Source organism: Saimiri boliviensis, chromosome 17 (genome assembly GCF_048565385.1).
Source record: "Saimiri boliviensis isolate mSaiBol1 chromosome 17, mSaiBol1.pri, whole genome shotgun sequence".
NCBI classification, from domain to species: Eukaryota; Metazoa; Chordata; class Mammalia; order Primates; family Cebidae; genus Saimiri; species Saimiri boliviensis.
The window spans coordinates 26,725,511-26,752,928 of NC_133465.1; the positions used below are offsets into that span (position 1 = coordinate 26,725,511).

Here is a 27,418-nt window from a genome sequence, read left to right on the forward strand (position 1 = left end):
CCAGAACTTCTAGCTTCAAGCCATCCTCCCTGCCTCAGCCTCTTCAGTATCTAGTACTACAGGCACAGGCCACCACGCCCAGCTAATTTTTTTTTTTTTTAAGAAACGGGTTCTTGCTATGTTCCACAGGCTGTTCTGTAACTGCTGGCCTCAAGTTCCTCCTGTCTCAGCCTCCCAAAGCTCTGGGATTACAGGCATGAGCCACCACACCTGGAAGTATTATTCCCTTTCAGAAATGAGAAAATTGAGGTTCAAAATGGCTAAGCCACCTCCCACATTTATGCAGCTTTAAGTGGTGGAACCAAGATTTGAACCCATTCCAGGCTCCTTCACTACACCATGCTGCAAACTTCAATATTTGGAAATAGACTTGGGTACAATCCCAGGTCTCCCATTTACTAACAGTGTCACCTTGGATAAATTACTTAACATTTTTGTGCCTTGTTTTTCTCATCTGCAAAATGGAAATAATAGTACCTATGCTATAGGGCTGTTGAGAAGATTCAATAAATGAATAAATGTATCTAGCACATAGTTAGTGCACAAACATTAGCTATTCTTACAACAGGGAACATTTGAGATGTACCTGGAGGGAGAACAGAGGAACAGGGAGGGTACCCCTGCTGCAAGCAGAGGGAGGATAAGCAGGAGGCAGTCGGTGTCCTCCAACACTGGTACTGAAGCAGGGTCTCCGCATGGGGCAGGTCCTCATTAGGCATGTATTTGACTCAAATAAGTCTCAAGGAAACCCCGAAAAATAAAGGACTATGAGACATGAATCTCAACCTCTACATGGAGGGAAAGGGAGAGTAGCCCCTCAACTCCCAACTGCCAGCTCTCCATGGCGCTGGGAGCATGTAAAAGGAGGGTGAGGAAGGTCATACCCACAGAAAATTACATGAACTTAGGTCCCTGCTCTGTCTTGGCCCATATTGTGCCATATTCCAGGTGTTCTAGTTAGTTATTCACAGCAGGCAACCAGCCAGCTGGGCAGCACTCAGCCCCAGCTTCTGGGTGAGGCTGTTCCCTGAACTTTATCTCCAAGAAGGAAAAGTTTTTTTCCTCTGTGTATTTAAGAAAAGGACAGCTACACAGGGTCACACCCACAGGTGCAGCCAGCCAGGGCGCTAGAGACAAGAGGAGGGCTGATGGGCAGGGCTTTCCTCCCCACTGCCAATCTCTCCCAAAGAGAGGTGTATCTCTCCTGCAGGGGCTGTGTGCAGGTCTGTCATTCATAAAACTGAGAAAATCATGACTTGGAGGCAACAGCATGAAAATGAATCTTGAGAGACCTGGGCTGTCATCCCAAAATCAGCTCCTAAGCCATTCTGTGATGTCAGCATGTGCCTTGACCTCTCTGAGCCTCGAGTCGGTAGGTGTAATAACCTCAGCCTTATAAGGTCATCCAGTAGGTATAATAATACCAGCCTCATGAGGTCATTCAACTGTTGTGAAGATTAAATAAAATAATTCATGTAAGGTGTTTTCCACAGCTCCCAACATGCAGTAGGGACCCAGTCACCCAAGGCCCCTGTCTCTGCAGGCTCCTCTCAGATATTTTAGCATTCTACCACACTGTGCCAGTCCATCCCATAAGTCATTAGACGACTTCCTTTATTTCTTATTTTTTGGCCCTAGGCATATTTTATATTTCTGAACTTAACGAGTTTACCTTTGAACTTTCTCACAGTGTTTAATACATTTATGACTTTTTATTACAGCTTTCACAGAATGACACACGTTAGGGACTCCGAGTAGCACACTCCCCTCCTCTCCTCCAAGCAGTGAGCTGGGAATTCCTCAGCGTGCATTCTTTTCCCAGTTCTTCCCTTACTGTCTCCATGAGCTTAGAGAGTGAATTTCCCTTCCTAGGCCTCAGTTCCGTCCTTGTTAAGTCGCATTTTCCTAATTAAAAACAGGAATAATAGTTGCTACCCCTCCAGATTTCCCAGGCTGTTTTAAGGAATCGCAGACTCCAGCAAGATGAGTGTGGAATGTGTTTTCCTGAGGAGAGGAGATGGAGAATGTGCAAAGTCCTACCAGGTCAGGAGGGAGTGATCAGTACAACAACAATACCAACTAAGAGAAAGGGCATCCCAGAGGCCAGGAAGGGTACCAGGGAGAGGGGCATGAGGAGAAGTTGACTGATGGGTACAAATATAGACTCAGTTGGAAAAAATAAGACCTCGTATTGGATAGATCAGCAGGGTGACTATGGTTAACATTAATCAATTGTATGTTTCCAAACAGCTAAAAGATAATAATTCGAATATTCCTCGCTTAGAGGAAGATAAATATTTCAGTTGTTAAAGCAAATTAAATATGGCCTGAGAAGGACTCCATACTTCTACACTTGAGTCATTGTGGACAAAATGTAACCTAGCTTAATAGGCAGACAGAATGAAAACGTAACTTAGGAGTGTACACCTGTAACAATAGCTGAGTCTTGGCCAGTCCCAGCGGCCATATTTCAACCACTCGTGGACTGCTAAGTGTTCAAACTGTTCAAATAAACCAATGTCAACCTGAAACCAATCCAGCTATTTCTGTACCTCACTTCTGATTTCTGTACATCACTCTCCTTTTTTGTCTATAAATTTGTTCTGACCACAAGGCAACCCTCGAGTCTCTCTGAATCTGCTGTGATTCTGGGGTCTGCCTGATTCATGAATTGTTCATTGCTCAATTAAACTCCTTTAAATGTAATTTGGCTGAAGTTTTTCTTTTAACAAAGGTGATGGATGTCCTGATTACCCTGATTTGACTAAATGAATGTACCAAATTATCACCTGTATCCCCAGAAGTATGTATATTTAATATACGGATCAATAAAAATAAATTTTCTAAAAAAAGATTAAACAAGTTTTATTTATCCTTTATAAGACAAATGGGGCTGGGTCATCTGGAAAGACAATAAGAGAAAAGCTTCTCATGGGGGATGTATTAGTCTGTTCTCCCACTGCTAACAAAGACATACCTAAGACTGTGAAATTTATAAAGAAAAGAGGTTTAATGGACTCCATTCCACATGGCTGGGGAAGCCTCACAATCATGGTGGAAGAGCAAAGGACATCTTATATGGCAGCAGACAAGAAAGAATGAGAGAGCCGAGTGAAAAGGGAAACCCTTTATAAAATCATCAGATCTCGTGAGACTTGTTCACTGCCATGAGAACAGTATGGGGGAAACTGCCCAAAATGATAACGATTCAATTATCTTTCACCGGGTCCTCCCACAACACGTGGGAATTGTGGGAGCTACAATTCAATGTAAGATTTGGGTGGGGACACAGCCAAACCATATCAGGGGAGAACAAAGCCAAAAGTTACAAAGAGTAAAATTAATAATCCCATTTGCAGAAGTAAATAATAAAGAGGAGAAGGAGAAATGGTAAAGTGCTGGACTGAAGCAGAAATCACTTTTAAAAAGTCAAAGAGGGCCAGGCGCGGTGGCTCAAGCCTGTAATCCCAGCACTTTGGGAGGCCGAGGCGGGCGGATCACGAGGTCAAGAGATCGAGACCATTCTGGTCAACATGGTGAAACCCCGTCTCTACTAAAAATACAAAACAGTAGCTGGGCATGGTGGCACGTGCCTGTAATCCCAGCTTCTCAGGAGGCTGAGGCAGCAGAATTGCCTGAGCCCAGGAGGCGGAGGTTGCGGTGAGCCGAGATCGTGCCATTGCACTCCAGCCTGGGTAACAAGAGTGAAACTCTGTCTCAAAAAAAAAAAAAAAAAAAGAAAAAAAGAAAAAGTCAAAGAGCTGGCTGGGTGCAGTGGCTCATGCATGTAATCCCAGCACTTTGGGAGGCCAAGGCAGGTGGATCACCTGAGGTTGAGAGTTCGAGACCAGCCTAACCAACATGGAGAAACCCTATATCTACTAAAAATACAAAATTAGCCAGCTTAGCAGCACATGCCTGTAATCCCAGCTACTCAGGAGGCTGAGGCAGGAGAATTGCTTGAACCCAGGAAGCAGAGGTTGCAGTGAGCCAAGATCGCGCCATTGCACTCCAGCCTGGGCAACAAGAGTGAAACTTCATCTCAAACAAACAAACAAAAAAAAGAGCCAAAGTGAGACATCTGTATAAACAGAATCCCAGTAATTAGGAGACACAGACAGAGTAGCAGGCAGGAAAGCAATGGCATGCTTACACCTTCCTTGGAAATACAAGGAGGTCAGAGGGCTGCTGTGGGGTTGAAAGAGAAGAATGCACAGGGAGGGGTGAGAAATAAGAAGGTAAGGGCATCAGAGCAGTGTAATGGTTCTGTTTCAGGGGCAAGAGAAGGCTCAGAGAAAGTGGGAGACAGGCTTTAGAAGACAACAGCATCATTCCAGAAAAGACCAAGCTATAAACCCAAGAAAGTGCTCTCCAGGGAGTCAGGGTCTAGCAATCAAGATCTCTATATGGCCTGAAGACCGAGAAAACATCAGATTGCTATCCCAGGAAAAGGAGAGGCCTAGCCAAGGCAATCATAATACATTTAGAAAGGATGGTGGGCAACTATGGCAAGCTGCCGCCCTCCAGCTCCAGCTCCAGCTAAAGTCCCACCACAAACACCGGCAGCAGCAGATGAGGCTGGAGGTGCCATGCAGGATGGCAGTGGACCACTCAACCACTACAAGAGGAAGTGCTGGACTGAGCGAGCCGTGGGAGAATCGTCACATTCAGATCCATGATAAGCTTCAGACCAGACAATGAGCCAGGGACCAATGTTGGCAGGAAGGCTGAAGGTAAAGAAGATGCTAAACAACTGGGGAAGACAAGGAAAAGGGCCTGGAAAGGAGCAGGCACATGGGGGCTGAGGCTCAGACACCTGCCTTCAAAGATCATATGGAGACAGACCAAGTGAAGAATCTTCCCCAAGCAGGGATGGTCCAGCAGGGCAAACACAGAAAATCATCTGAGTACTTGCTGCTGGAAGAAGACATGCTGAGCATCATCAGCGTGTGTGTTTGTGTGTGTGTGTGTACTTCGAACCATACATAGCTACAGTTTTGTTTTTTTTTTTTTTTGAGATGGTGTCTTGCTCTGTGGCCCAGGCTAGAGTGCAGTGGGGCAATCTCAGCTCACTGCAACCTCCACCTCCCAGGTTCAAGCAATTCTCATGCCTCAGCTTCCCAAGTAGCTGGGACTACAGACACACATCACCACACCCGGCTAGTTTTTGTATTTTTAGTAGAGACAGGGTTTCACCGTGTTGGCCATGCTGGTCTCAAACTCCTGGCCACAAGCAATCCATCCACCTTAGCCTCCCAAAGTGCTAGGATTACAGGTGTGGGCCACCATGCCTAGCCCATAGCTACAATTTTTCTTTAGCACCTACTGAATATAAAGCAGTGAGTGAGGCACATTGCATACATTATCTCCCTCAATTCACACACACACAATGTTTTTGGGTAAGGCCACACAGTAAGTGGCAGAGCTGGGATTTGAATGTGTTTCTTATATCCCAAGCCCATGCTCATAATCGCTCTTCTATTCCTTAAAACAGAAGGTAACTCTAAGAGAGACTTCCATTTCTCCTATTTGATTGGAAAATGATAGGAAGCGTGGGCTCTGCAAAAAGTTCTTCTGGGATGAGACAGGGCACTGAGTCATCCACTCCGGGTACTCTGCCAGCTTTCTCACTTCCTAGCTGGATGCCCGGCTTCTCTTCTCTTCTCCTCCTGGCCCCTGTGCTTACTCCTGCCTTCACATTGTGTTAAAATCATTTGTCTCCACATCTGTTTCATCCATTAGACTAGTGAGTGGTTCTCATCACTGGGTGCACATTAGAATCTCTGTTTAAAAGTAAAAATGCCAGAGTCTCATTCAATGCCAATTAAACCAGAATCTCTAGGGCTAGGACTTTGGAACTCGTGTTTTTTAAAGTTCTTCACATGACGATTCAAATGTGCCACCAGGTCTGAGACCCACTGTTGCAGACTGTGACTACTTCAAGGTCAACATCGGGTCATGGGTCTTTGAATCCCCAGATCCCAGCACAGAGCCTGGTTCATGGTAGATGCTTGACACATGTTTGCCAAGATGATAAATTCAGATAGCAGAAGATAAAGATCAAGAGCACAGAAAGGGAAATCAGGAAGGTGTTATGAAGAAGGAGAAGAAAAAGAAGTGATTTGAGAAGCAGAAAATAATCTTCAAGATACCAGGGCAAAGAAAAAATCTGGATGAGGTTGCATGATCATGAGGTTGTCTTGCATAAAAAATCTCTAGTTAAAGGTAATATGAAGCTTCAGTGCAGAATAAACAGCACTTTCCTCAGAGAGGAATGAGGTAGAGAGGAGTCAGAAATGGGAGTCTCTGAATGTGCTGGAACAATGGACGTTAGGGGCCAGCACCGTCGTCAGTGAGAAGAAATGAGGACACGTGCCAAATCAGAAAAGAAAGAATGGAATCATGATTTTGAGAATAACCAAAATATGTGAAGGAATGTGGCCTGGAAGAAAAAAACCATGACATAAAAATAAAATGGGAAAACAAGAAAAATAAATCTGAAGAATAAAGTGGAGTTGTTACGCATCCATATGTGTGTTTGCTCACAATGCTATTGTTTTAGCAGTGGGGAAAGGATTGTAGGTAAACAAAATATGCAAATGCAATTCATAATGAAAAATCCTTTGATGAACAACTGAGATAATCACTGTGAAAATTCTCTGAAAAAATACAAAATGTTCTGGAAATGCAAGGTGGCATAGCTATCATTCTAAGGTGTGAGCATCCAGTAGAAGTTTCTGCATGTCCTAAGAAAATTAGCTCTTGATGGGTTGCATTGGCTTATGCCGGTCATCCCAGCACTTTGGGAGGCCAAGGTGGGCAGATGCTTGAGCTCAGGAGTTTGAGACCAGCCTGGGCAACAACCCATTCTGTGAAAAAATACACAAAAATTAGCTGGGTGTGGTGGCATGCACCTGTAGTCCTAGTTACACAGGAGGCTGAGGTGGGAGGATCGATTGATCCCAGGAGGTGGAGGTTGCAGTGAATTGAAAGACTGTGCCACTGCACTCCAGCCTGGGTGACAGAGTGAGACCCCCATCTAAAAATAAAAGAAGGAAGGAAGGAAGGAAGGAAAAACTGGCTCTCTGAGCACTGATCATTGGTAATTAAACAAAGGCCAAAGTACCCTTCCTTCAGCTTGAGACCACTCTCAAGAGGTAGGCTCTCCCAGTCTGGGTCTTGGAGGAGACCAATGCATGCCAGGTTCATGCACTAGGTACCCTGGGGAAGTTGGAAGAAGTCAGCTTGAGTCACTGGCTGCAATACATAGAGCCAGAAAAGAGAAACAGAATGAAGGGAGCAGATAAACAAAGGAGAGAAAGGAGGTATATCTAACATTACTGAGTGCCTACTGTGTGCCAGGAACTGGGCATATGTAATTTCATTTAACCATCAACATAACTGTACTTATCTTTAGACTGGACCAATATCATATTCAGTGTTGGAATTCCTCACACCTCTCTCAAGTTTCACTCCACACTCTTTCCTTAGGATTGCACCCATGGCTAAAACTCTCATAACTTATGAAAAACCATCAGCCTGGTCTTCTCTGAGCTCCAACCATTATACAGCTAACTCAACTCAGATATCTCAAATGCACCTCAAACTCTTCAAGTACAAAATAGATGACTTGAAACTCATCCCCAAACCTGATCCTCTTCTGGTGCTTCCTGTACCAGGGACCCCTATCCCCAAACTGTTACCCTCATGTAGGTGTGCCTGAAACCTAGGAGTCTTTCTTGGCACACTATTATCTTCCATCACTGTCCCATATCCAATCCACCCAAGTTATATTTATTTTACTTCCTAAACATCTCTCGAACACATCCACTCCCCTAACTTTCCATCTTCCTCTCCCTGCCTAGACCAAGCTACCATCATTTCCCACCTAGACTGCTGCAGCAGTGTCAGGCATCTCCTATCTGCTCCAGGCTCTTCCTGTTGGTTCTCCACGTAGAAAGCAAAAGGACAAATCTGACTGTGTCTCCACCTCTCATCAAATCCCACCAGATTTGAATAAACCATTTTAATGAATTCTCATCACTCTTCAGAGAAAGACCACAGTCCTTCACACGGCCTGCAAGGTCTGGCAAGATTCAGGCCCTCCCCCGTTTTCACCCAACCTTCTTCCCTGTCTACTCTCCAGTCCTCCACTGGCCTGGTCTCAGTTCTTGTCCTCCTGCCAAAGGGCCTTTGCACGTGCACCTTCTTGTATATCCACTTCTCCACCTCATGACTCTGACTTATCCTCCAGATAATAGATCAAAGATCCTCTTAATGGAAGCATTTCTTGACATCTGGATAGATCAATGTCCCTTATAATCTCTTTTAAGACTCAAATTATTTTTCTTAAAACATGTTTAAAAGTTTCAATTTTACATTTATTTAAGCAACATTTGCTTAATGTCTGTCTTCCCTCATCAGACTACAATCTCAAGAGAGAAGAAATTGTGTGGCTTTTCTCTGCCCTGTGTGTCCAGCACTCAGACGTGCTTGCTTCCTCATCTCCTACCTTAGGACATGCAGCTCCCTTCCTGTGCTACTCCCACACACCCTGTATGCCTAATCAGCTCCTGCTTGTCCTTCCAGATGTTCCCTTCCTCTCCTCATCATTCTTGTCTATTTCTTTGACCTATGACTGTTCCCACCTTTACCCTTGATCTGGGTTTGGTGTGGATAAAGAAAGATTTGAGGTTTTTTCTATCCTGTTTTTTTTTTTCTGCCACTACACCTAACACATGAATATTATTATTAATTTTCCACCCATGGTACTCCACTGCTTCAAACATTTATATATTATTTGATCTCTGGATAAGAAAGTATAAAAGCAATGGAAGAAATCACTAACCAAAAGAAAATCAGTAAGTTAGATCACACCAAATTTGAAACTTCTGGACATCAGAAACCATTCTAAACAAAACTAAAAAGCAAATGACAAGACTGGGGGAAAATACACACAAAAAATATGACAAAGGGTTATTATATTTAATATATAAAGAGCTCAGATAAGTCAAGAAGAATACTAAAATCCCAGTAAAAAAATGGGCAAAGGGCATGAATAAGCACAAATAGCTAAAAAACACTTAAAAGAAATGTTTAAGTGTACCAGTCGTCAGGGAAATGCAAATTCACACAACGTTAAGCCATTGTTCACCTATCAAATTAGGAAAACATTAAATCCTGATGAGGGTTCAGTGATCAATTGCTAGTGTCCCAGGAAAAAAATAAGAAAGCACTTTTTCAACTTCAATTATGCCCTACCACCTAGAGAAAAAGTCCAAAAACCTCAGCAAGTCCTATGAGACTCTCCAGAGTCTCATCCTCACCCTCCTCTCCAGTCTTACCTCCCACTGTGTTCCAGCTCCCACCTGAAACTTGGAGTACTGAACCAGCTGACATGTCCTGACCATGGCATGGAATGTCACGTCTGCACAGATGGCCCTGCCTGGATGTTCTGTCCTCCACTTCCACCTTCCCCAACCCCACCCTGTCTTCTCCTAAAGCCTATTCCTCCTTAACAGACAATTCTGAGATGTCACCATATTTAGGAAACTCTCACAACCTGGATTTGATGGCCCTGCTCTGCGCCGTCATCACACATGCGTCCCCTCCCTTAGCCCTTACCACACTGTATTGAAAATGACTCTTTATGGTTTTCTTTCCACCTTAGATCATATGCGCCTCAAGACAGGCATTATCTTTTTATTCATTCCTGCATCTCTGGGCCTAATCCAGTGCAAACGCTCAACAGATGACTCTTGAACTAATCAATCATGTAATAAATCAATTATTCTATTTTGCACCATAAATTTTTGCCACTATTCTGGTAAATGCAAATTTTATTCTAAATGGATAAAATTAAGTCATTTTAGAAGGAAAGGAAATATCCCGCCCATGTCGCAGCCCTCATTTTAGTACTCATGTTCTATCATCTTTCGGGTTATAACCAATCAGTGGGCTGTGAAATTAATTCATGGGTCACGACCACCATTTTTTTCATGAAAAAGATTAGAACTAGAAGAGAATGGAATGAGTCTCATGTCTGTTCCTTCCCTTCCATGATGGATTTCTTACCTGCTGCAGCCAGGCAGAAAGATGTGCCAGTTAAAAACACAAGTTGGGGAGTTGAAGATCCTGCTCTGATTCATATTCGAGACTCCAGGAGAGTTACTGATCTTTCTGCTTCCATCTCCTTACCTGTAAAATGGGTATAATAACCATACAAATCGAATGAAACAGGAGAAACCAGTTTTGCCTCAAATTCTCAAAATTGCTCATCAGCCTTTCTGGTAGAGACAGAGTGAGACCCACCAGAAGCAAACACAACACAACCATATTATTTCCCCCGGCACTTTCTGTGCGTGTATATATGTGTGTGTGTTGAGACAGGGTCTCACTGTGTCACCCAAGCTAGAGTGCAGTGGCTCTATCAAGATTCACTGCAGCCTCCATCTCCCAGACTCAAGTGATCCTCCCACCTCTGCCTCCTGAGTAGCTGGGACCATTTTCCGTTCTGATGCCTGACTCCCTCTTCCTCCTTGTCAAGTCTCCATTCAGACAGCAGCTCTTCCCTGACTATTTCAACCCCACCCCTGCCCTGTTCCTGCTCTGTGTGCCCATGGCCCCGTCCTGTGGTCCCCTCCATCACAGTGCTGGTTACACTCATGGCTCGAGCAGCTGCTCATTTGTCTCTCTTGCTCTTTAAGGGGAGTGATTGTGCCTTTTGTTCCACAGCTCCAGTATCCAGCACGACCCCTCCTCCACAGTAAGCTCTTGGTATGTATTTATGGGAGATAGAGGGGAGATCAGGAGGATAGAAATCCTTCATCTGACACTTTCCTCACATTTCCAAGGTCATAAAGCAAGGCAGGGCCTTTGAACTACAGGTCATTTTCTAAAGGTCCGCTCGTGTGGGCATGCAGGGTCCCTGAAAAGAAGGAACTCCTGGAATGAGGCAGGTCAGGGTGAGGACCAGTGTAAGTCAGATGCCAGGAACACGTGTTCCCTCTCAGAGATCTCACCAGCTGGGGGAGGTTCTCTGGAGGAATGTGAGCTTGCACAATCAACCCTTTGCACACTGATAAGAGGCTGACGGCTTTGTACATCTCCATATGCATAGACTTGTGGTGGTGCAGAGACAAGGCTACTCTCCCTGCTGCAGCGGTTCCAGACTTTTAGCCAGTCAGTTCCAGAGCTCCTGAACAGAAGCTGCTGCTTGGACCAAGCCATGGTAACTGAGGTGATGCCATCTGGGTCAGCAGCATCAAAGAATGGGAAGCTGTGGAGAGAGAGGGGCTAACATTGGCTGATCAGAACCAGGCACACAGCTGGGCAGCTCACACATACCCTTTCACTTGATTGACATACCAACCCAATGACAGTAGCCTTGATCATACAGATGAGAATGCTAAGGGCCAGAATGTTAATAACTTGTCTAAGCTCACACTGTAAGTCACTGAGCCCAAATTTAAACCTAATTCTAACTTCAAATATCTTGTTCTCTTCACAAGAAATTACTTGAATTCCTATCTCCAAGTAATTTCTTCTTCATTAGAATTTGAGTCTGATGCTCCTACTCCAGGCCAGGGGAAAGGAAGGAAGGCTCTACCTCCAGGTACATAGACGAAAGTGAACTAGGGACTCAGGAATTATCTGTTGCCTGGGAAACCATGCCTAGCACAGAGACAGTCCTGAGATCCCTGGCACTCATCCACCAGCCCCTTCCAAGGGAGGAAGTAACTTCAACCAACTCCCAAAGGGCCTAGAGGAGTGGCATTGCCTCCTACCCCAAAGACTGCTTCCACTTCAACCATCAGCCACCAACACTGACTTCTTTATCCAGAGGCTTCTATTTTTTTTTTTTTTTTTAGATGGGGTTTTTCTCTTGTCTCCCAAGCTGGAATACAGTGCTGCGATCTCAGCTCACTGCAACCTCCGTCTCCTGGGTTCAAGTGATTATCCTGCCTCGGCCTCCTGACTAGCTGGGATTATAGGCACCTGCCACCATGCCCAGATAATTTTTTGTATTTTTAGTAGAGATGGGGTTCTGCCATGTTCGGCAGGCTTGTCTCAAACTCCTGACCTCAGGTAATCTGCCTGCCTCGGCCTCTCAAAGTGCTGGGATTACAGGCATAAACCATCATGCCCAGCCTATTCAGAGGTTTCTTACTTATCCAGCACTAGAAAGAAAAACTACACAGCAAAGGGTTCAGAAATCCTACAGTCCAGCAGACACCTCCAACATCAACCTTCCTCACAAATGAAAGGGCAGCATCCGGTGTGTCAGGACTTGCCAGGACTCTGAGAAGGTAATCGACATTGGGCATTGCTTCAGAGGTGTGGGGAAAGCTCTCCACCCCCATACACACACCGGGTGGGTGGTATTTCAGATGCCAATTCAGAACTGCTTCTGTTTGGCTTAGGGCCCTGGTACAGGTTAAAATGCAGGGGACACTTACAACTGTGGCAGCCATTGCAACCTTAGGATGAATTGGTTTCGTCTAATTATGAAAACAGGCTTTGACAGGGAGGTAAAAAGACAAAAATAGGAGGACTCTGGATGTCTACTGTGGAGGCCTAAACTAGAAAAGTCAAAGTGGCTTTGTATACATTTCCCATTCACAGCTTGACAGGACAGGAAAGTTCACCACTTAATGTTTTTAGAGTTGATGGAAGCCAACAATCCGATAAGGTGTCCCGTGGAATGCATCCAGAATCCATCCTTAGGCCACGAGAGTTGAGCTCCAGCTTCCCTCTCCTGACTCCATCCCCCACCTGGGGTTTGGTGTACATGGTGCAGGTTCTGAGTGGCCTGTTTTCCTGGAGAGAATGAAATGTGCCCAAATGGAAAGACAAACCAGGTCCCAATCTTGGATTTCGGAATATGGGTTCCTGGTTCCCTAGAATGCAGCTGAGGAATCTTCTCACTTCAGTTAGGACAGAGAAAATGACCTGGGAATAGATAAGCAGCTCCAAATATGCCTGGCAGCGTAGACTATGAACCCAGGCAGCCCCTGTACCAGGCCCCTCTCCCAAGAGCAAGCTGGCTCTGAGAACCTGAGAAGTGAAGAACTTCAGGCTTTCCTACAGGCTTATGATAGAAATTATGCCATTTGGGTGTGTATCCAAATTATATAATCAATGATTCTGGGTCATAAAAATGCTCCTCGTCTTTCAATATTTGCAAAATGAACAGATATTAATATCAGAAGAAAGGGGGAACACATCCTTCCTGTCATTGCTATTGTTAATGTGGAAACTACTTCATAATGGTATCTTCACTACTGCCTCAACTCCAAGAGGTCTTCAAACATATTACATAGATATTTTGGAGACAGAGTCTCACTGTGTTGCCCAGGCTGGAATGCAGTGCTGCAATCAGGGCTCACTGCAACCTTCACCTCCTAGGCTCAAGCGATCCTCTCACCTCAGCCTCCCAAGTGCTCTGAGACAGGCTTCAGTATGAGATTGAATCCCACATGCTGAGATTGCAGGCATGTGTCACCATGCCTGACTAATTGTTGTTGTTTCTGCAGAGATGAGTTTCACCATGTTGCCCAGGCTAGTCTCAAACTCCTGGGCTCAAGCAATCCACCCACCTTGGCCTCCCAAGGTGTGAGGATTACATGTGTGAGCCACTGTACCCAGCCTAAATATCTCATTTTGAGACATACACAGAAATCATCATCAGGATTCTTAGGCTCTCTCTTTCCATCTAAGTATGTCCCACCATACACCATGCATATGAATTTGACTCAATAACCACACGCTTGAGGGAAACGTTAAGTATAAATTTACTATCCACCTAGTGGTAGCTAGGTAAAATTGCAGGCATAATGATAAAAAAAGAAATCAACTTGGTAGTACTTAGCTTCAAACCCAAACCTGTAAGGGGGAGGAGAGATTCAGATGCCTCCGGGACCAGGCAGATAATACATATAAATGAAACAGGCCAGGTGAGAGAGTACAAGCCTTGTCAAAATAAGCAACTCCTACTTAGTTTCAACTGATTGTCCTCTTCTGAAAATGCAGATCGGAATTGCCACACTTTCTGACTGATCGAGAGAGGCCAGAAATTCTAATTTTAATGTGAAACCTCTTGATTTCTCAGACGGTGGCTCAATTTTCCTCAAAATACTAAGTGAGCTAAATAAAGCTGACAGTCCACCAGTTTTAAACGTTCCTCTGTGCAGAGAGTGAAGGGCATCTCCCCTAACTGTAGTATTAGACTGCCACTCACCAGCCACAGTTTGCAATTGCAACAGAGGCATAAACTGACGAGGATCTTCTGCTTTACTATGCACACACAGCTGAACTCTTAAGCCGTAGAGAACAACTAACTCTACAGGAAAAAGTGGAAGGCTAAGCTGAGCCACCCTGAGCCACCCAGGGATGGCAGCAGGGGCCTTCATGGCTAGCTGCTGGCCCGTAAGCACTAAATTGCAGACTGCTCCTGCAGGAAGCCTTCGGGGCCTGGGAGGCCTCTATCTGGCTCAGAAGCTAGGGCTGCTTCTCGAAGGACTTCCAAATGCTCCTCAGCAGCCGAGAGTGACTGGTCAATCCAGTCCAGGCCCCCGGTCAGATGGCAGGCATTCCTTGTCACCAGCACCAGATGACTGACAGACAGGAGCAGGGCAGTCGTCCTAGAGAAAACAAAATTAGGATCAGGTTTCCTAGGAAATTAGGGACTTTACACAAAAGCCCAAATAGATAGACTTTTAAACTAGTATTCCCCAAATTGCACTGCATACCCTTCCCTAGGATGCTGGTAGGTATGTAATTTAAAGTTGGTTCCAGGCTCAAATAAACTTGGATATGACTGGGTTAAACAAAGTTAACTGAAGCCTGTCTCAGAGCCTTCTGAGATTTGCCTGATAAGGCTCCAAGAGGAGAATATAACAGGTTGTTTCTCTTAAGCTGTGGAAGCCATTTTCTGCAGCACGCCTATTAACATCTCCCCAAAGAGCGCCTTGTGCAACAGCTGGATATGGGCAATCGAGGAGCACATCCCCAACTGCTGCCCGCTTAAACGTAGGACAGACACACCCTCACCTGAACATTCCTTATTGATTACAAATCAGTAAGGTCCAGGGCTGGTTTACCCAACTCAAAAATAATTAATTAATTAATTAATTGAAAACCAAAGTGAGCAGTTTTTTTTTCAGTGTTGAAAGATTCACTATAGAATACCTTTTATAGACTGAGTACCATGATACATTTGAGAATGCATCACAGATTATTAACCTATGGACAAAGCTGGGGCAGCAGTAGTAGTGAGGCAGAGAAACCAAAGCTGAAGCACTGTGACTCACTGCTGATCTGGCCACTGTTATATGTGTATGAAACAGTCAAATAAGTCCAAGGCAGGAAAGAATCTATATTTCTTAAATGGGTTGCATCTGGTACAGGAACAATTTCATAGGGCTAAGTACACTCTGTGTACGAGCATGTCTGGTGGCAGGTGAGCATAGCTGTGGCTGACCTGTCACCTCCATTCTCACTGCTCTGGAAACCACTGCCCCATCGACCCACTAGGCACCACTCACAGCTAAGGCATGTCTGCTTCTGGGGTCCAAAAATCAGAGGGGGAAAGGGGTAAGGTGGAAGGGAAGACACAGTTAGGATGTAACATGGCCGGATGTCTAATCATAAAAATTTAAAATCTAAGACTGGCTCTTTCTTCTCTTGTGTTTCGGGAGAGGACTGGCCTCTATCACCAGTCAGGCGCCACTCACTGAAGTAAATGGCACCCAAGGCAGTCTCAGGAAGCTGCAAAGCCACCCTCCAAACGCAAGCCAGTCAGCCAGTCTCACAGATCTAATATGTTGTGGACCTCAACATGAAAAAGGGAATGTGCGCCCCGCCCACACTCTCACCGTGCGTCCAGGAGCTTGGGGTCCAATGGAGGGTACATCGACTTCACAACATCATCCACCCTGTCCAGAGGCAAAAGGTGTTCAGTACTCCACTTTCCTGATCTCCTTTCTCCTTCCTTCCTTTTTTCTTTTTCTTTTTTATTTTGAGACAGGGTCTCACACTATTACCCTGGCTGGAGTGCAGCGGCATGATCTCAGCTCACTGCAACCTCCACCTCCTAGGTTCAAGCAATTCTCCTGCCTCAGCCTCCAAAGTAGCTGGGATTACAGGCATGTGCCACCATGCCCAGCTAATTTTTGTATTTTTAAAAGAGATAGGGTTTCACGATGTTGGCCAGGCTGGTCTTGAACTCCTGATCTCAGTTGACTCACCCACCTCAGCCTTCCACAGTGCTGGGATTACAGGTGTGAGCCACTGCACCCAGCCCCATTCTTACTTTCTATCTTTATTCCAGTTCTCCTCTGTTGATATTCCAGACCCAGTCTTTAATGGTTCTTTCTCCAATCGCTTCTGCATTCTCAGACACTTAGGCACAAACACCTCTTTGCAGAGACTATTTTGTTTTCCAGTCTTGTTTCAGTTCCAGTGGTTTTTAAAAATACAGTCATACATATGGAATGATGTTCAAGATCACTACTATATTAAAAAGGCAAACTGCCAAATAATATATAAAGTTCGATCTGTCATTTGCATAAAAATAGATAAACAAAAGCTCTGAAATGTAAGGTTGAAAAGGACCTGGAGAACACTCACCACTTAATAGTGGCTACTTCCTACAACTGGGAGGGGGTAGACTTTCCAGATCATCTATGTCTGCAGTGTTTTACATTTTACATTGATTACTCTTGTATTTGGGGGAAAAAAATAATACAAAGCTAAAGGTATATAAGACACCGAAAAAGAGAGCCATGAGTTTAATCTGGCTTCAAACTGCTATACTGGATTTCTTCTACCCGTGGTTACTTTTTTAAAATCAAGTTCAGAAAGGAACTACAGTTCATTCTGATTTGTGTGGTACAAGGTTTTGCTCCAAATCATTGCTCGTGAACACTCAATAGGAAGAAAAAATAAAGATGTATTGTTTGATTTCTGAAAGCACTTGAAAAAAAGATGGCCTCAAACACTCGTATTCAGGGATGAGGAGCTGGTGAGGACATGCAGAGACACAGTCACCCTCGGCGCCTGTCTCAGTCAGCCCCTTTCTCTAGTGCCCTGGAGCTGAAGCCACTTCCTCGAGACTAACAGGCCATCAACACACTGTGTGGGATAAATGGAGCAGGAAAAACAATGGGGACAAAACATGGCCAGAAGGAGAAAGAAATATGAGGGCAAAAGGACAAAGGGAGGGCCCTGGCTGAATTATGGCAGGAAGCATTCTAGAAGTAGTCCGAGGTGCTCTTTAGGAAGGGCCCGTGAGCACCAGGGCAGGTCCTCTCTCTGGACAATGCCACACCCTCACCTTAGCACCAGTGCTGCTCCCACTCACCCAGGCCCACACAGGAACCTCAGCCTCCTCAAAGTGCTGCCCTGTAACCTGTACCACAGGAATCTGCCTGGCCTCCAGCTGGCTCTTAGAAGGTACAGAGAGGATGATGAAGGGTCTAGTGGATACCACAGTGCAGAATCTTTAAAAATAATGAGAAAGGAGGCCTGGCATGGTGGCTCACGCCTGTGATCCCAGCACTTGGGAGGTGGAAGCAGGCTGATCATCTGAGGTCAGGAGTTCGAGACCAGCCTGGGCAACAATGGCAAAACCCTGTCTCTACTAAAATTACAAATATTAGCCTGGCGTGGTGGCGGGCGCCTGTAATCCCAACTACTCGGGGGGCTGAGGCAGTAGAATCCCTTGAACCAAGGAGGTGAAGGTTGCAGTGAGCTGAGACCGAGCCACTGCACTGCAGCCTAGGGGACAGAGGGAGACTCTATCTCAAAAATAATTAGCCAGGCACAGTGGCTTGCGCCTGTAATCCCAGGACTTTGGGAGGCCGAGGTGGGTGGATCACCTGAGGTCAGGAATTTGAGACCAGCCTGGCCAACATGGTTGGCTTACTAAAAATTAGCTGTGTGTGGTGGTCGGTGCCTGTAATCCCAGCTACTCAGGGGGCTGAGACAGGAGAATCACTTGAACCCAGAAGGCAGATGTTGTAGTGAGCCAAGATCACACCATTGCACTCCCTGGGTGACAGGGCGAGACTCTGTCTCAAAAAATAAATACATAAGTAAATAAATAAATTAAATAATGGAGAAGGAATGCCTGGTGTCCACCCAGAGCCTGAGATGCGAGTTCTTATAAGGCCAGGGGCCAATCATGTAGCTACACCCCACTGGGTCAACTCCAGAGAAAGCCGGGAACTGTTCTGGGCTGAGTCCCTCCCTGGATTATCCCCTCCCACTCTCTCAACTCACTGAACTCCCTGGACTGAGCTCAAGCTGCCTAGGTCATGTCTTCTCTCAGAGGAGCTCACATGGCAACCCCAAAAACTGGTCGTTTTTATTTGGTTAATCTTGAGGCGGAGAAAAGGCTGTTTCCTCGTGATTTACCCAGGGCCATGGCAACAAGAAACGTGTGGGCCACTGGAACTCACAGCAGTGCCACTGTTTCACCAAGCAGACAGAGGTGCCCTCCCGGGTGGGTGGAGGGGCCAGGTGGCTGGCAGAGAAAACATCCTGGCCCCGGCCTCCTCTCAGGCACATCAGCATACCAGCCATCAGATGGCAGCATACACTTAGCACAACCCTTGGCTCTAAGAAAAAGGCTTTATTTTTCTTCACAGAATCAAGCCCAAATGAGGGGGTGCTGCCGTTGACTGCAATCCTGCTGGTTGCCTCCCACATGGGATTTCGCAGGCAGCCTGGAATTTGGGAGGTTGAATACCATATGGCTTCAGCTCCCACCCAGTGCTGGAGGCTACTGGCCTGGGCCAGGGATGGGGCAGTGGGCACAGCCAGAGTAGGTCCCCCACGCTAGACTCAACACAGGTTCAGGCAGAGACAGGGGTGTGGGCATCTGTGGGAAACGCTGGCCTGGGAAAAAGTCGTGGCCAGGGGAGCTGGTGTGCGGCTGGGAAAGAGGAGCTGCCATGGGCTCTGCAGGGCAGAGTCTAGGACAGGGTCAGGAGGAGGCACCTGCTGGACCTTTCTCAAAGCCCTCTCAGACGGGTCACGCTGCAGGTGGGGATGCTGGGAGCCCACCTTAGCTGGGAAGTCTCGGTATCTAAACCCTCCTGCTCACTCTGTAAAAGTGTGGTAAACAGATAACTAAAGTTGCCTGTGCACTGTTTTGCAGAAGAACCCGGCTCTGCGGCTACCCCAGCTTCCAGCCCCTCTCTTCCCTCGTGGAGTGTGGGACCACGAGGCCACCAATCGCTCACCTGGGGCTGATCCGCTTGGCCACCACAATGATGTCGCTGACACTGGCTGAAGTCTTCATCTTGGCCCCAGAGCCCATTGTCATGGCAACAAGCTTCTCTGTCAGAGTGTGACAGATCTAATGCAGCAGAGAGGACAGAGATGAGGGCTGACCAGGCCCCACTCAGGGCCTCACCACCCCACCCCACCGCACCCCGAAGACAAATCAGGCCCTGCCATGAGTCTCATCGCAGCTGGTCCCCTAACGTAACAGCCAAATGGATGTGAAAAGTACAGAGACGAGAGGAAACGGGTGGGAAGTGGCAAACGCCAAGGGCATGGCTGGGAGAGGAAGTGTGGTGGGGGGTGCAGATCAAGGGCAGGGTGCTGGCTCTGAGAAGTCTAAGCTGCATAATCCGTCTAAGAAAAATCATGTGCTCCAATTTCACCTTCTCGCTTAGAGGAAAAACCTACTTTCTTTTTCTATTCCTTCATCTCATGGTTTAGTCTCCCACAAGAATAAATAGCTCCAGCAGGGCGCCCTCAGGAACGGAGATGGATAAAGGGCAATTGTTCCCTTTACACACATGCTCCAGTAACTGCACTTAGCGCAACAATTTTCTCAGGTAATATATTAGCCTGTTTGTCAAGCGGATGATGAAAGGACCTTAGGAGAAGCAGGAAAAAGGCAAGACTGACATACACCCTTCTTCATTGTCCACCCACAGAGCTGGCCACCCCAGAGCTTCCTTCCCCTTTCTAGGTCTCCCGATGCTAGAACCAACGAACCTGGTGTGCCTCTGTCCCTGGCAGAGAAGCACCTCTGCCTGACCTATACTTGGAGCTGGAAAGTAGAGAGAAGCCCAAAGTCCCACACAGGCGTTAGGCCAGACCCCTCTCCCTGCTCCTACCACAGAGACTCAAGGGCAGGCCGCCTAGCAAAAGGGTCTTAAGAGCCCAAGAGGGGACTTAGAAGCCTTCTCCTTTGATCTGAGGCTCCCGGGTAGAAACTGATTCCAATACAGTATGACTCCCTTCAGCTAATTCATCTCACACCACAGGTGTCATTTATCCTCCTAATAGACAAAGGCAGGAGACAAAACCCAGGCCCAGGACACATCTTGGCTGGGAGAAGGGAAATGTAGTATAGCATCATTCTCTATTCATTATGCCTACCTAGCTATACCAATAACCATACTCATATCTATAGCCATATATCCAAAGAGCTTCTTGGAATTAACTAAGCCTGGAATCTGAGATGATAACCTCCTACTAGGCAGTTATCCATCTCCTGAGGCACAGCCTAAGAAGAGGTGGGGTAAAGAACGTTTTATTAATATCTTCTACTGAATAATACTAAAGACAGTTATTTCTTTTGAAATCTTGAATAATTATTCATCAAAGAGATAAATGTGTGATTACTTAGGTTACTGATGTAAAAAAAAAAAAAAAAACCTGATAGTTGCAACTGCCGAGTATTTCAGGATAATTATTAGTCTATTAGGTAAGATATTATCAGGCAACAATTGAAAACAAATGCTAAAACCATAAAGTTATCCAAAATGCAAATTGGATGCAATTTTTCAAAGATTCCAGGCATTCAAAGAAAAAAATCCTCTGTCTTCAGATTGAAGTATGTCTGGTTTGGTTCTGTAACACTGATCGTCCTATTTGGCTGACAACAGTCATAGCCAAAGAGGGCTAGTGATGACTCTCTAGCCACGGCAAAAATCCAAATACCGAAAGCAACTCACCATACAGGACTAAACTCTGTTAGTGAAAAAAAAGAGTGAAGGGGGAAGGAGGAAAACCCCATTTCTCTTGGCAGCTACCTGGTCTCAGGCATCCACAGCTTTCTCCACGGTGGCTGAAATGGTAGCTATCTACCTAGGCTGTCTTTCCCAGGTTATTGTATTAAGAAGACCAGATGAAATAGAGCCTTTGAAATAACCTTGAGATTCTGTAAACAACCAGTGCAGGCCAGAGGGGAAGTAAATTGCAAAAATTCCAAGTGTCAGGTTAAAGGAAAGGCCTCTTGCGAGGGGTCAGTGCCCTATGTAAGGTCCCGTTCTACTCTGCCTAAGCACAGCGGGACTTTGCAACTCCCCTTCATCCCACAGAGAAATGAGAGAGGGTTACCTTCAGGATGGCAATGCAGTGGGACATGAGACCCCTGGGGAAACAAGAAGAAGTCATCAGTGCTCATCTGGAGAGGCTGACCACCCTCCAGCTCCCACCCATGCTCCTCAACTTGCCCTGACCAGTGGGCACAGCCAGATACCACCGAGAGTGGGAATCCCTCAGTGTCAAAATGAACCAGCCCATGAGTTAAATAAGGGAGCACCTCCCTTCCCTTCCCGTCCCCATACCCAATCTATTCTTCCAGCAAGCTCTACTGTATACCTAGTGAGTCATGCTTTATTATAATTCTTACGCTTCTGTTAGACTGTTCCCCCTACCCAATGTGTCCTTCCCCTGTGCTCAGCCTGGGGAACTCCTCCTTATCTTTCAAGACCCAAGTCAAAAGGTACCTCCTCTGTGATATCTTCCATGAGATCCAGCTTGACCTCCCCAGCCCAGGCAAACCTAGACACTGCCTTCGCCATGTGCCTACTGCACTGTGTGCAAGGATCTCTTATAGTTTCTGTGATACTGAGTTTAACTCTGTCTTTCTAACCATTTCAATATCCACAGCACCTGACCCAGTACCCTGCACATAATGCCCCATAAACATGTGCCCAGGGAATGGATGGCTAAATGGATAAGGCAGTGAAGTAGCAGCCACTTCTCAAAGTGTAGGGCCTCCTATTGGATGGCAGAGATCCCAAAGATCTGAAAGAAAAAAAGCTGCATCTCTGGAGCCTGAGTGCAGAGATGGACACCTGAGTCCAATGTATGGAGCCTGAGTCCAATGTATGGACACCTAAAGGATGACCCAAGCACATCAGCACGGTTGACACAACCTTGACCACACATCTATTACACTGAAGGCACAGGAAAGAGAAGCAAGTGACAGCTCTTTCCTGTGCCTTTCCATCCTTTGCCAGAAAAGGGCACCATTTGCCAGAAGCCTGGGGTAGGGGGTGCTGTGGAAAAGCAAATAGTCCCCGTGGCCTTACGAGGCATCTTCAATCCAGTCTTCATTCTCCAGAATGGCCTCAATGTGAGGGTTGGTGATAACGACATCATCCAATTCTAACTCAGAGGGCTCAGACTGGGTCTCCATGGCACCGATGAGATCCACAATGGGCCTGGAAGAAAAGCCGCCGTTAAATGGTTTCATGATAGGTGACTGCTGCTGACCCTCTCCTCACTGAGGCCCACATACACCGTAAAATAAGGATGGAGTCGATAAGTTAGGGCAGATATCACTTGTCCAAGACCCAAACCCAAGCGTAGTGGGGCTGCAGGTGAGGTCAGGGTGCATGGCTAGACATTGAGCTGGGGAGGCAGGCCGGGGCACTAAAACAAAAGAAAAGTGAAATGGAGTATGATAAGCCACCAAGAAAAACAGTTGGGTGTATCTACCTAAATACAAAGATATTAGGGATATCCCTTTGGGACAAAATTATATCCTTCTACAACAGATTTTCCCTTTAATCCTGCATTTTATAGAAAGGCAGTGGTTCCTATTACCCAAACCTACATGGGCACCCTACCTGGTCTGCAGAGTAACTCCTGTGAACCACTCTGGCCCATCCCTATAACCCTGCCTTTTCCTAGTTACACTGAAAAAGCAAAAGAAGTAAAAACACCTTCAACTTTACAACAGGGTACTTTAGAAAATAAGATACCATGGCACTCTGTTCAACAGCAGAGCTTTCCTGGGTCATATAAATGGACATTTATAAGTTATGAACCACTTGACAGAGATGCTGATAGAATTAAGACAGGACAAGAGAAACTAAGGGTTAGTCCCTGAAGGGTCTATCAATTAAAACATCCCTAAATGGAAAAAAGAATCCTGCTTACAAAACATATTTCATATAAAATGTATCACAAAGAAATCTGCTGGGCAGGCTGCACATGGTGGCTCATGGTTGTAATCCCAGCACTTTGAGGGGCTGGGGCAGGCGGATCACTTGAGGTCAGGAGTTCAAGACCACCCTGGCCAACATGGTGAAACCCCATCTCTACTAAAAATACAAAAATTAGCCAGGTATGGTGGCACATGCCTGTAATCCCAGCTACGTGGGAGGCTGAGACAGGAGAATCACCTGAACCCGGGAGACAGAGGTTGCAGTTAGCCAAGATTGTACCGTTGCACTCCAGCCTGGGCAACAAGAGAGAAACTTCATCTCAAAAAAAAAAAAAAAAAAAAAAAAATCTGCTGTGCAAAGAAAGAGACAGTCCTAAGTGGGGATTTCACAAAACCAAATGTTTGTTGCTTAGATGTGTGGCCAAAGTGTGGGCATCTGATTGCTGTTCCTGTGGGTCTGGTTGGAAAGTGATTTGGCTAGTCCAAATGCTAAGTGAGGTAGCCAGTTTGGGACAGATGGCTGAGTCTTTATGCTAGGTGAACATGTTCCACGACTTTCCTCTTGGCTCAGGAAACAAAGAAGGAGGTGACTCAGGATGTTGGGAGACTTACAAAACATTCTCAAACTCTGAGGTCTTTATAGGGAAGGACACCTGCAGGCACCATTTTAGAACCAAAAAGCTGAGTTAGAGTTGCCCAACACTGAACTACGAGTTCCTCTCTTTTTGTTTTGTTAGAGCCCACCCCTACTCCATCCCCTTCATGGGCTCACTCACTTAGAATCATAGCGCTGCAGCAGGTCTCGGGGCCGGCAGTAGCGCTGCCTGCAAACCAGCACCAAGGCTGCAAATGAAGCCAGAAAGATGGTGGCCAGCACACCGATGGCAACAATCACCACGGTCTCCATGCTTCAGGGGGCTCCTGACTCAGTCCCGCTCACATCCTCCTCATGAGCTAAAGCTTGAGAGAACATAAAGTCAGCAGATCTGGTAAGGATGCCATGAAAAACAGTGGGACCAGTGGGTCTTACCTGCTGGAAGTGGCAAACTGGGGGAGAGAATGGCAGGAGCTAGGTTCCTCCACAACACCTGCAGGGACCTGAGGGCCTGAAGAGAACCAAGGTACATTTTATGCCATGCCCCTATTTGCCTTATCCTTTATCAGAAGAATTTGCTCCCCATTTGGACTAGAATGGCTTTTTTTTTTTTTTTTTTTTGGAGACAGAGTCTAGCTCTGTCACCCAGGCTGGAGTGCAATGGCTGCAATGGCATGATCTCGGCTCACTGCAACCTCTGCCTCCTGGGTTTAAGCGATTCTCCCATCTCGGCCTCCCAAGTAGCTGGGATTACAGGTGCCCACCACCACACCTGGCTAATTTTTTGTATTTTTAGTAGAGAGAAGGTTTCACCATTTTGACCAGGCTGGTCTTAAACTCCTGACCTGAAGTGATCCACCTGCCTCGGCTTCCCAAAGTGCTGGGATTACAGGCATGAGCCATCGCGCCCAGCCTTAAGGCAGCTTTTTAGACCCTAGGCAAAAGGAAACATTTTAACTAGCAGTTGTTTTCACATCCATGAAAACCTGCACAGAAGAATACCACTAAAGAGGAGGCAAGATGGAACTGTATTTACTGAGGATCTACTCTGCACCAGGTACTTTGTAAACTCTTCCAACAATCCTATTAAGTGGACATTAGTAACCCCATTTTATAGTTGAGGAAACTGAGGTTCAGGGAGGTTACAGAATTTGTCCAATATGCAGTCAGGAGGTGGAAAGCCATCCACTTAGACTGGGATGGACATTCACTACACTTTTCCTTTCCAAGGAAGAAAGAAGACTGTAAAAGTCCTGAAAAGGGTTCTAATTGACAGTTTTAGTGTTGGAAACTTAGAACTGGCATTAAAGTGTCCATTGCCTCTTGCCTGTTTTCACTCAGGAGACTCTTACATCTATTTCTTTTCCTCATAGAATTCTTTCATTTGTGTACAAAAGAAGAATGAAAGAAATCTGTGCATTTGTATATCCTAGTATATGCACGGAATAAATTTTTTTGGTATAAACACATGAATATGCACAAACAGACATAAAATGTAACTTGATAACAGCAGCTGCCTCTGGAGAGAGGAACTGGAGAACAGGGTGCTTTCACACCTATTTTAAACTCATAAGCCAGGTGCCCAAAGGCATCTCGCAGAAGTACATAGTCACTGTTACTTCATTGCAAGCCTCCTGCTGGCCTCTATGCAAGCATTCTTCCCTCTCTGGGCTTTAATTTCCCTACATGAAAAAAGGGCACTCCGACTTAGGAATCCTCACAATACCAGGATGGTGCATTTCCTCTATTTGCACTTAATTCTATCCTCCATGTCTTGAGGGTCCAAATGCTCTCAGTCACTATTCACAAAGTATTTGCTGATCCCTTATTATGCATCATGCACTGGAGACTGGAGATAAATAAGACAGAGACCCTGATCTTAAGGAGCTAGTGGGAGAGGCAGACAGGTGACAAATCACTTCAATTCCACGTTCCTGTGCTTCCTGCAGAAGAACACAGAAAGGAGAGTAACTGGGTGTGCAGGACGCTTTCTGGGAAAGCCTTCTTCACAGCACTGGTGATGCTTGAGATGGGTTTTGAAGGATGAGCAGGAGTTTGCCAGGTAGACAAGGTTGGGACGTGCCTGGCTTAAAGTGCTGAGGAGGCCTTTCTCAAAGGTCTCACAGAGCTGCTCTCCCACCTCGAGGTCACTTGACAGCAAGGGTGAGAAGCCTGGCATCTGCCTCTTTCATCTGTGCGTATCTCCGATTTTGTGAGGTGTAGGGTGGGGGAGAGGGGTAATTATCAGGGTCTGCCTCTGTTTCTCTAGATACGTGTTTCTGTCAGTCCTTTTATCCACCTCAGTTGAGGCCTTTGTGCTTTCTGTCTCCTCTTAGTCTGCCTTTATCTGTTTCTCTCTCTCCTCATCTCTCGTTCCTTCTCCTCCTCCTCAGTGTCTCTCCTCCTCCCCTTGTCCCAGGCTTCCAAGACCACACAGTTTCCCCTCTTTTCCTGTGCGTTCTGAGTGTTTCTCTGAGTGTGTTTCTCTGGGTGTGTGTGAGCCAAGTGTGAGCTGAGTATGTTTCTGAGTGTGTGTTTCTCCGAGTATGTTTGTTTCTGAGTGTGCATGAGCTGTGTTTTTCTGTGTTTCTATGTGTGCGTGAGCTGTTTCTCGGAGTGTGTTTCTGAGCGTGAGCTGTGTTTTTCTGCATGTGCTTGTGTGTGTGAGCTCCGTGTGTTTCTGAGTGCGTGTGAGCTGAGTGTTTCTCGGAGTGCGTTTCTGTGTGTGACCCGAGTGTTTCTCTTGAGTGAGTTTCTGCGTGTGTGCGAGCTGAGTGTTCCTCGGAGCGTGCGTTCGCAGCCCTTCTCCGCAGTGTGTGTGTGTGTGTGTGTGTGTGTGTGTGTGTGTGTGTGTGGCGTTTCTTTGTGTTTATCTTTCTCTGTATTCTTCCCTGCGTGTTGCAGGGCGAGTTTTCCCGTTTCTCTCAATCTCTTTCTCTCTCTCCCCCTTACTTTCCCCCTTCCCCTCTGGCTCTGGACCACAAGGACAGAACAGACCCAAGCCCCTGCCCGCTTCCCCGTGCCCGTCCACCCAGGACGCCCACTCCGTCCCCGGGAAGGCGGGAGGGACCCCCAGCCCGCCCGCAGCGCTCCTGGGCGCGGCCCCGACTCTTCCCCAACTTCGGGCGCGTGGCCCCGCGGCGGGAACAAAGCTGCGGCGCCGGCCTCCCCTCGCCACCGCGGCCCGGCTGGGCCCCGCGCCCCCAGCGCCCCCGCCCCGACTCGCCGCGGCCCGCCCGAGCCCCCGTGCCGCCCGGCGGGGCTCACCCACCTCACTCTGCGACTCCCGGACGCGCCCGGCTGCGCTCCCGCGACGGCCCCGCCGATGGCAAAGTCCGGGGCGGGCGCGGGCCTGCAGCGGGGCATGCCGGGAAGCGCCGGCCCGAGGAATGCAGCCCCGCGCCCCGCGCCCCGCGCCCCCGCGCCCCGGCCCGCGCCAAATCCCCGCCGCCAGGCGCCGCCGTCACCGCCAGGCCCCCCGGCGGCCGGGACCGGGACGCGGGCGCCGGGGCAGCTGGGAGGCGGGTCCCGGCGACCCGACACTCCTTCCTCGCGCCCCCGCGGAGGCCAGCCCGGGCGGCAGGCAGAGGGGGGCGCGGAGGGTCCCTGCCTGCGCCCCG

At 46.9% G+C, this 27,418-nt stretch overlaps 1 protein-coding gene across 2 annotated transcripts; it reads right to left on the reverse strand.

Annotated features, from left to right (window-relative positions):
- Positions 1–13,775: 13,775 nt before the first annotated feature.
- Positions 13,776–27,154, reverse strand: TMEM98 (transmembrane protein 98). 2 transcript variants are annotated; one of them, XM_039476598.2, is made up of 8 exons: positions 27,070–27,154; positions 24,234–24,309; positions 23,980–24,163; positions 22,344–22,475; positions 21,364–21,397; positions 19,248–19,363; positions 15,876–15,935; positions 13,776–14,642 (listed from the first exon to the last, which is right to left on the reverse strand). In XM_039476598.2, exons 3-8 carry the CDS (start codon positions 24,108–24,110, stop codon positions 14,435–14,437), a joined length of 681 nt encoding a protein of 226 aa, XP_039332532.1. In that variant the 5' UTR covers positions 24,111–24,163; positions 24,234–24,309; positions 27,070–27,154; the 3' UTR covers positions 13,776–14,434. The 2 variants fall into 2 exon arrangements, with proteins under 2 accessions (XP_039332532.1, XP_039332533.1); XM_039476599.2 differs by lacking the exon at positions 24,234–24,309 and having other exon boundaries at positions 27,070–27,147.
- Between the last annotated feature and the right edge of the window lie 264 nt (positions 27,155–27,418).

What these genes read in the sequence shown, in the direction of transcription:
- TMEM98 (XM_039476598.2), bottom strand. Translation starts at nt 24,110, where the DNA reads ATGGAGACCGTGGTGATTGTTGCCATCGGTGTGCTGGCCACCATCTTT. An exon ending in CTGCAGCGCTATGATTCTAA is followed by an intron (nt 22,476 to 23,979) that starts GTGAGTGAGCCC and finishes CTTTTCTTCCAG; the next exon opens with GCCCATTGTGGATCTCATCG. An exon ending in CCCAAGCTCCTGGACGCACG is followed by an intron (nt 14,643 to 15,875) that starts GTGAGAGTGTGG and finishes TGTTTTCTCTAG; the next exon opens with GACGACTGCCCTGCTCCTGT.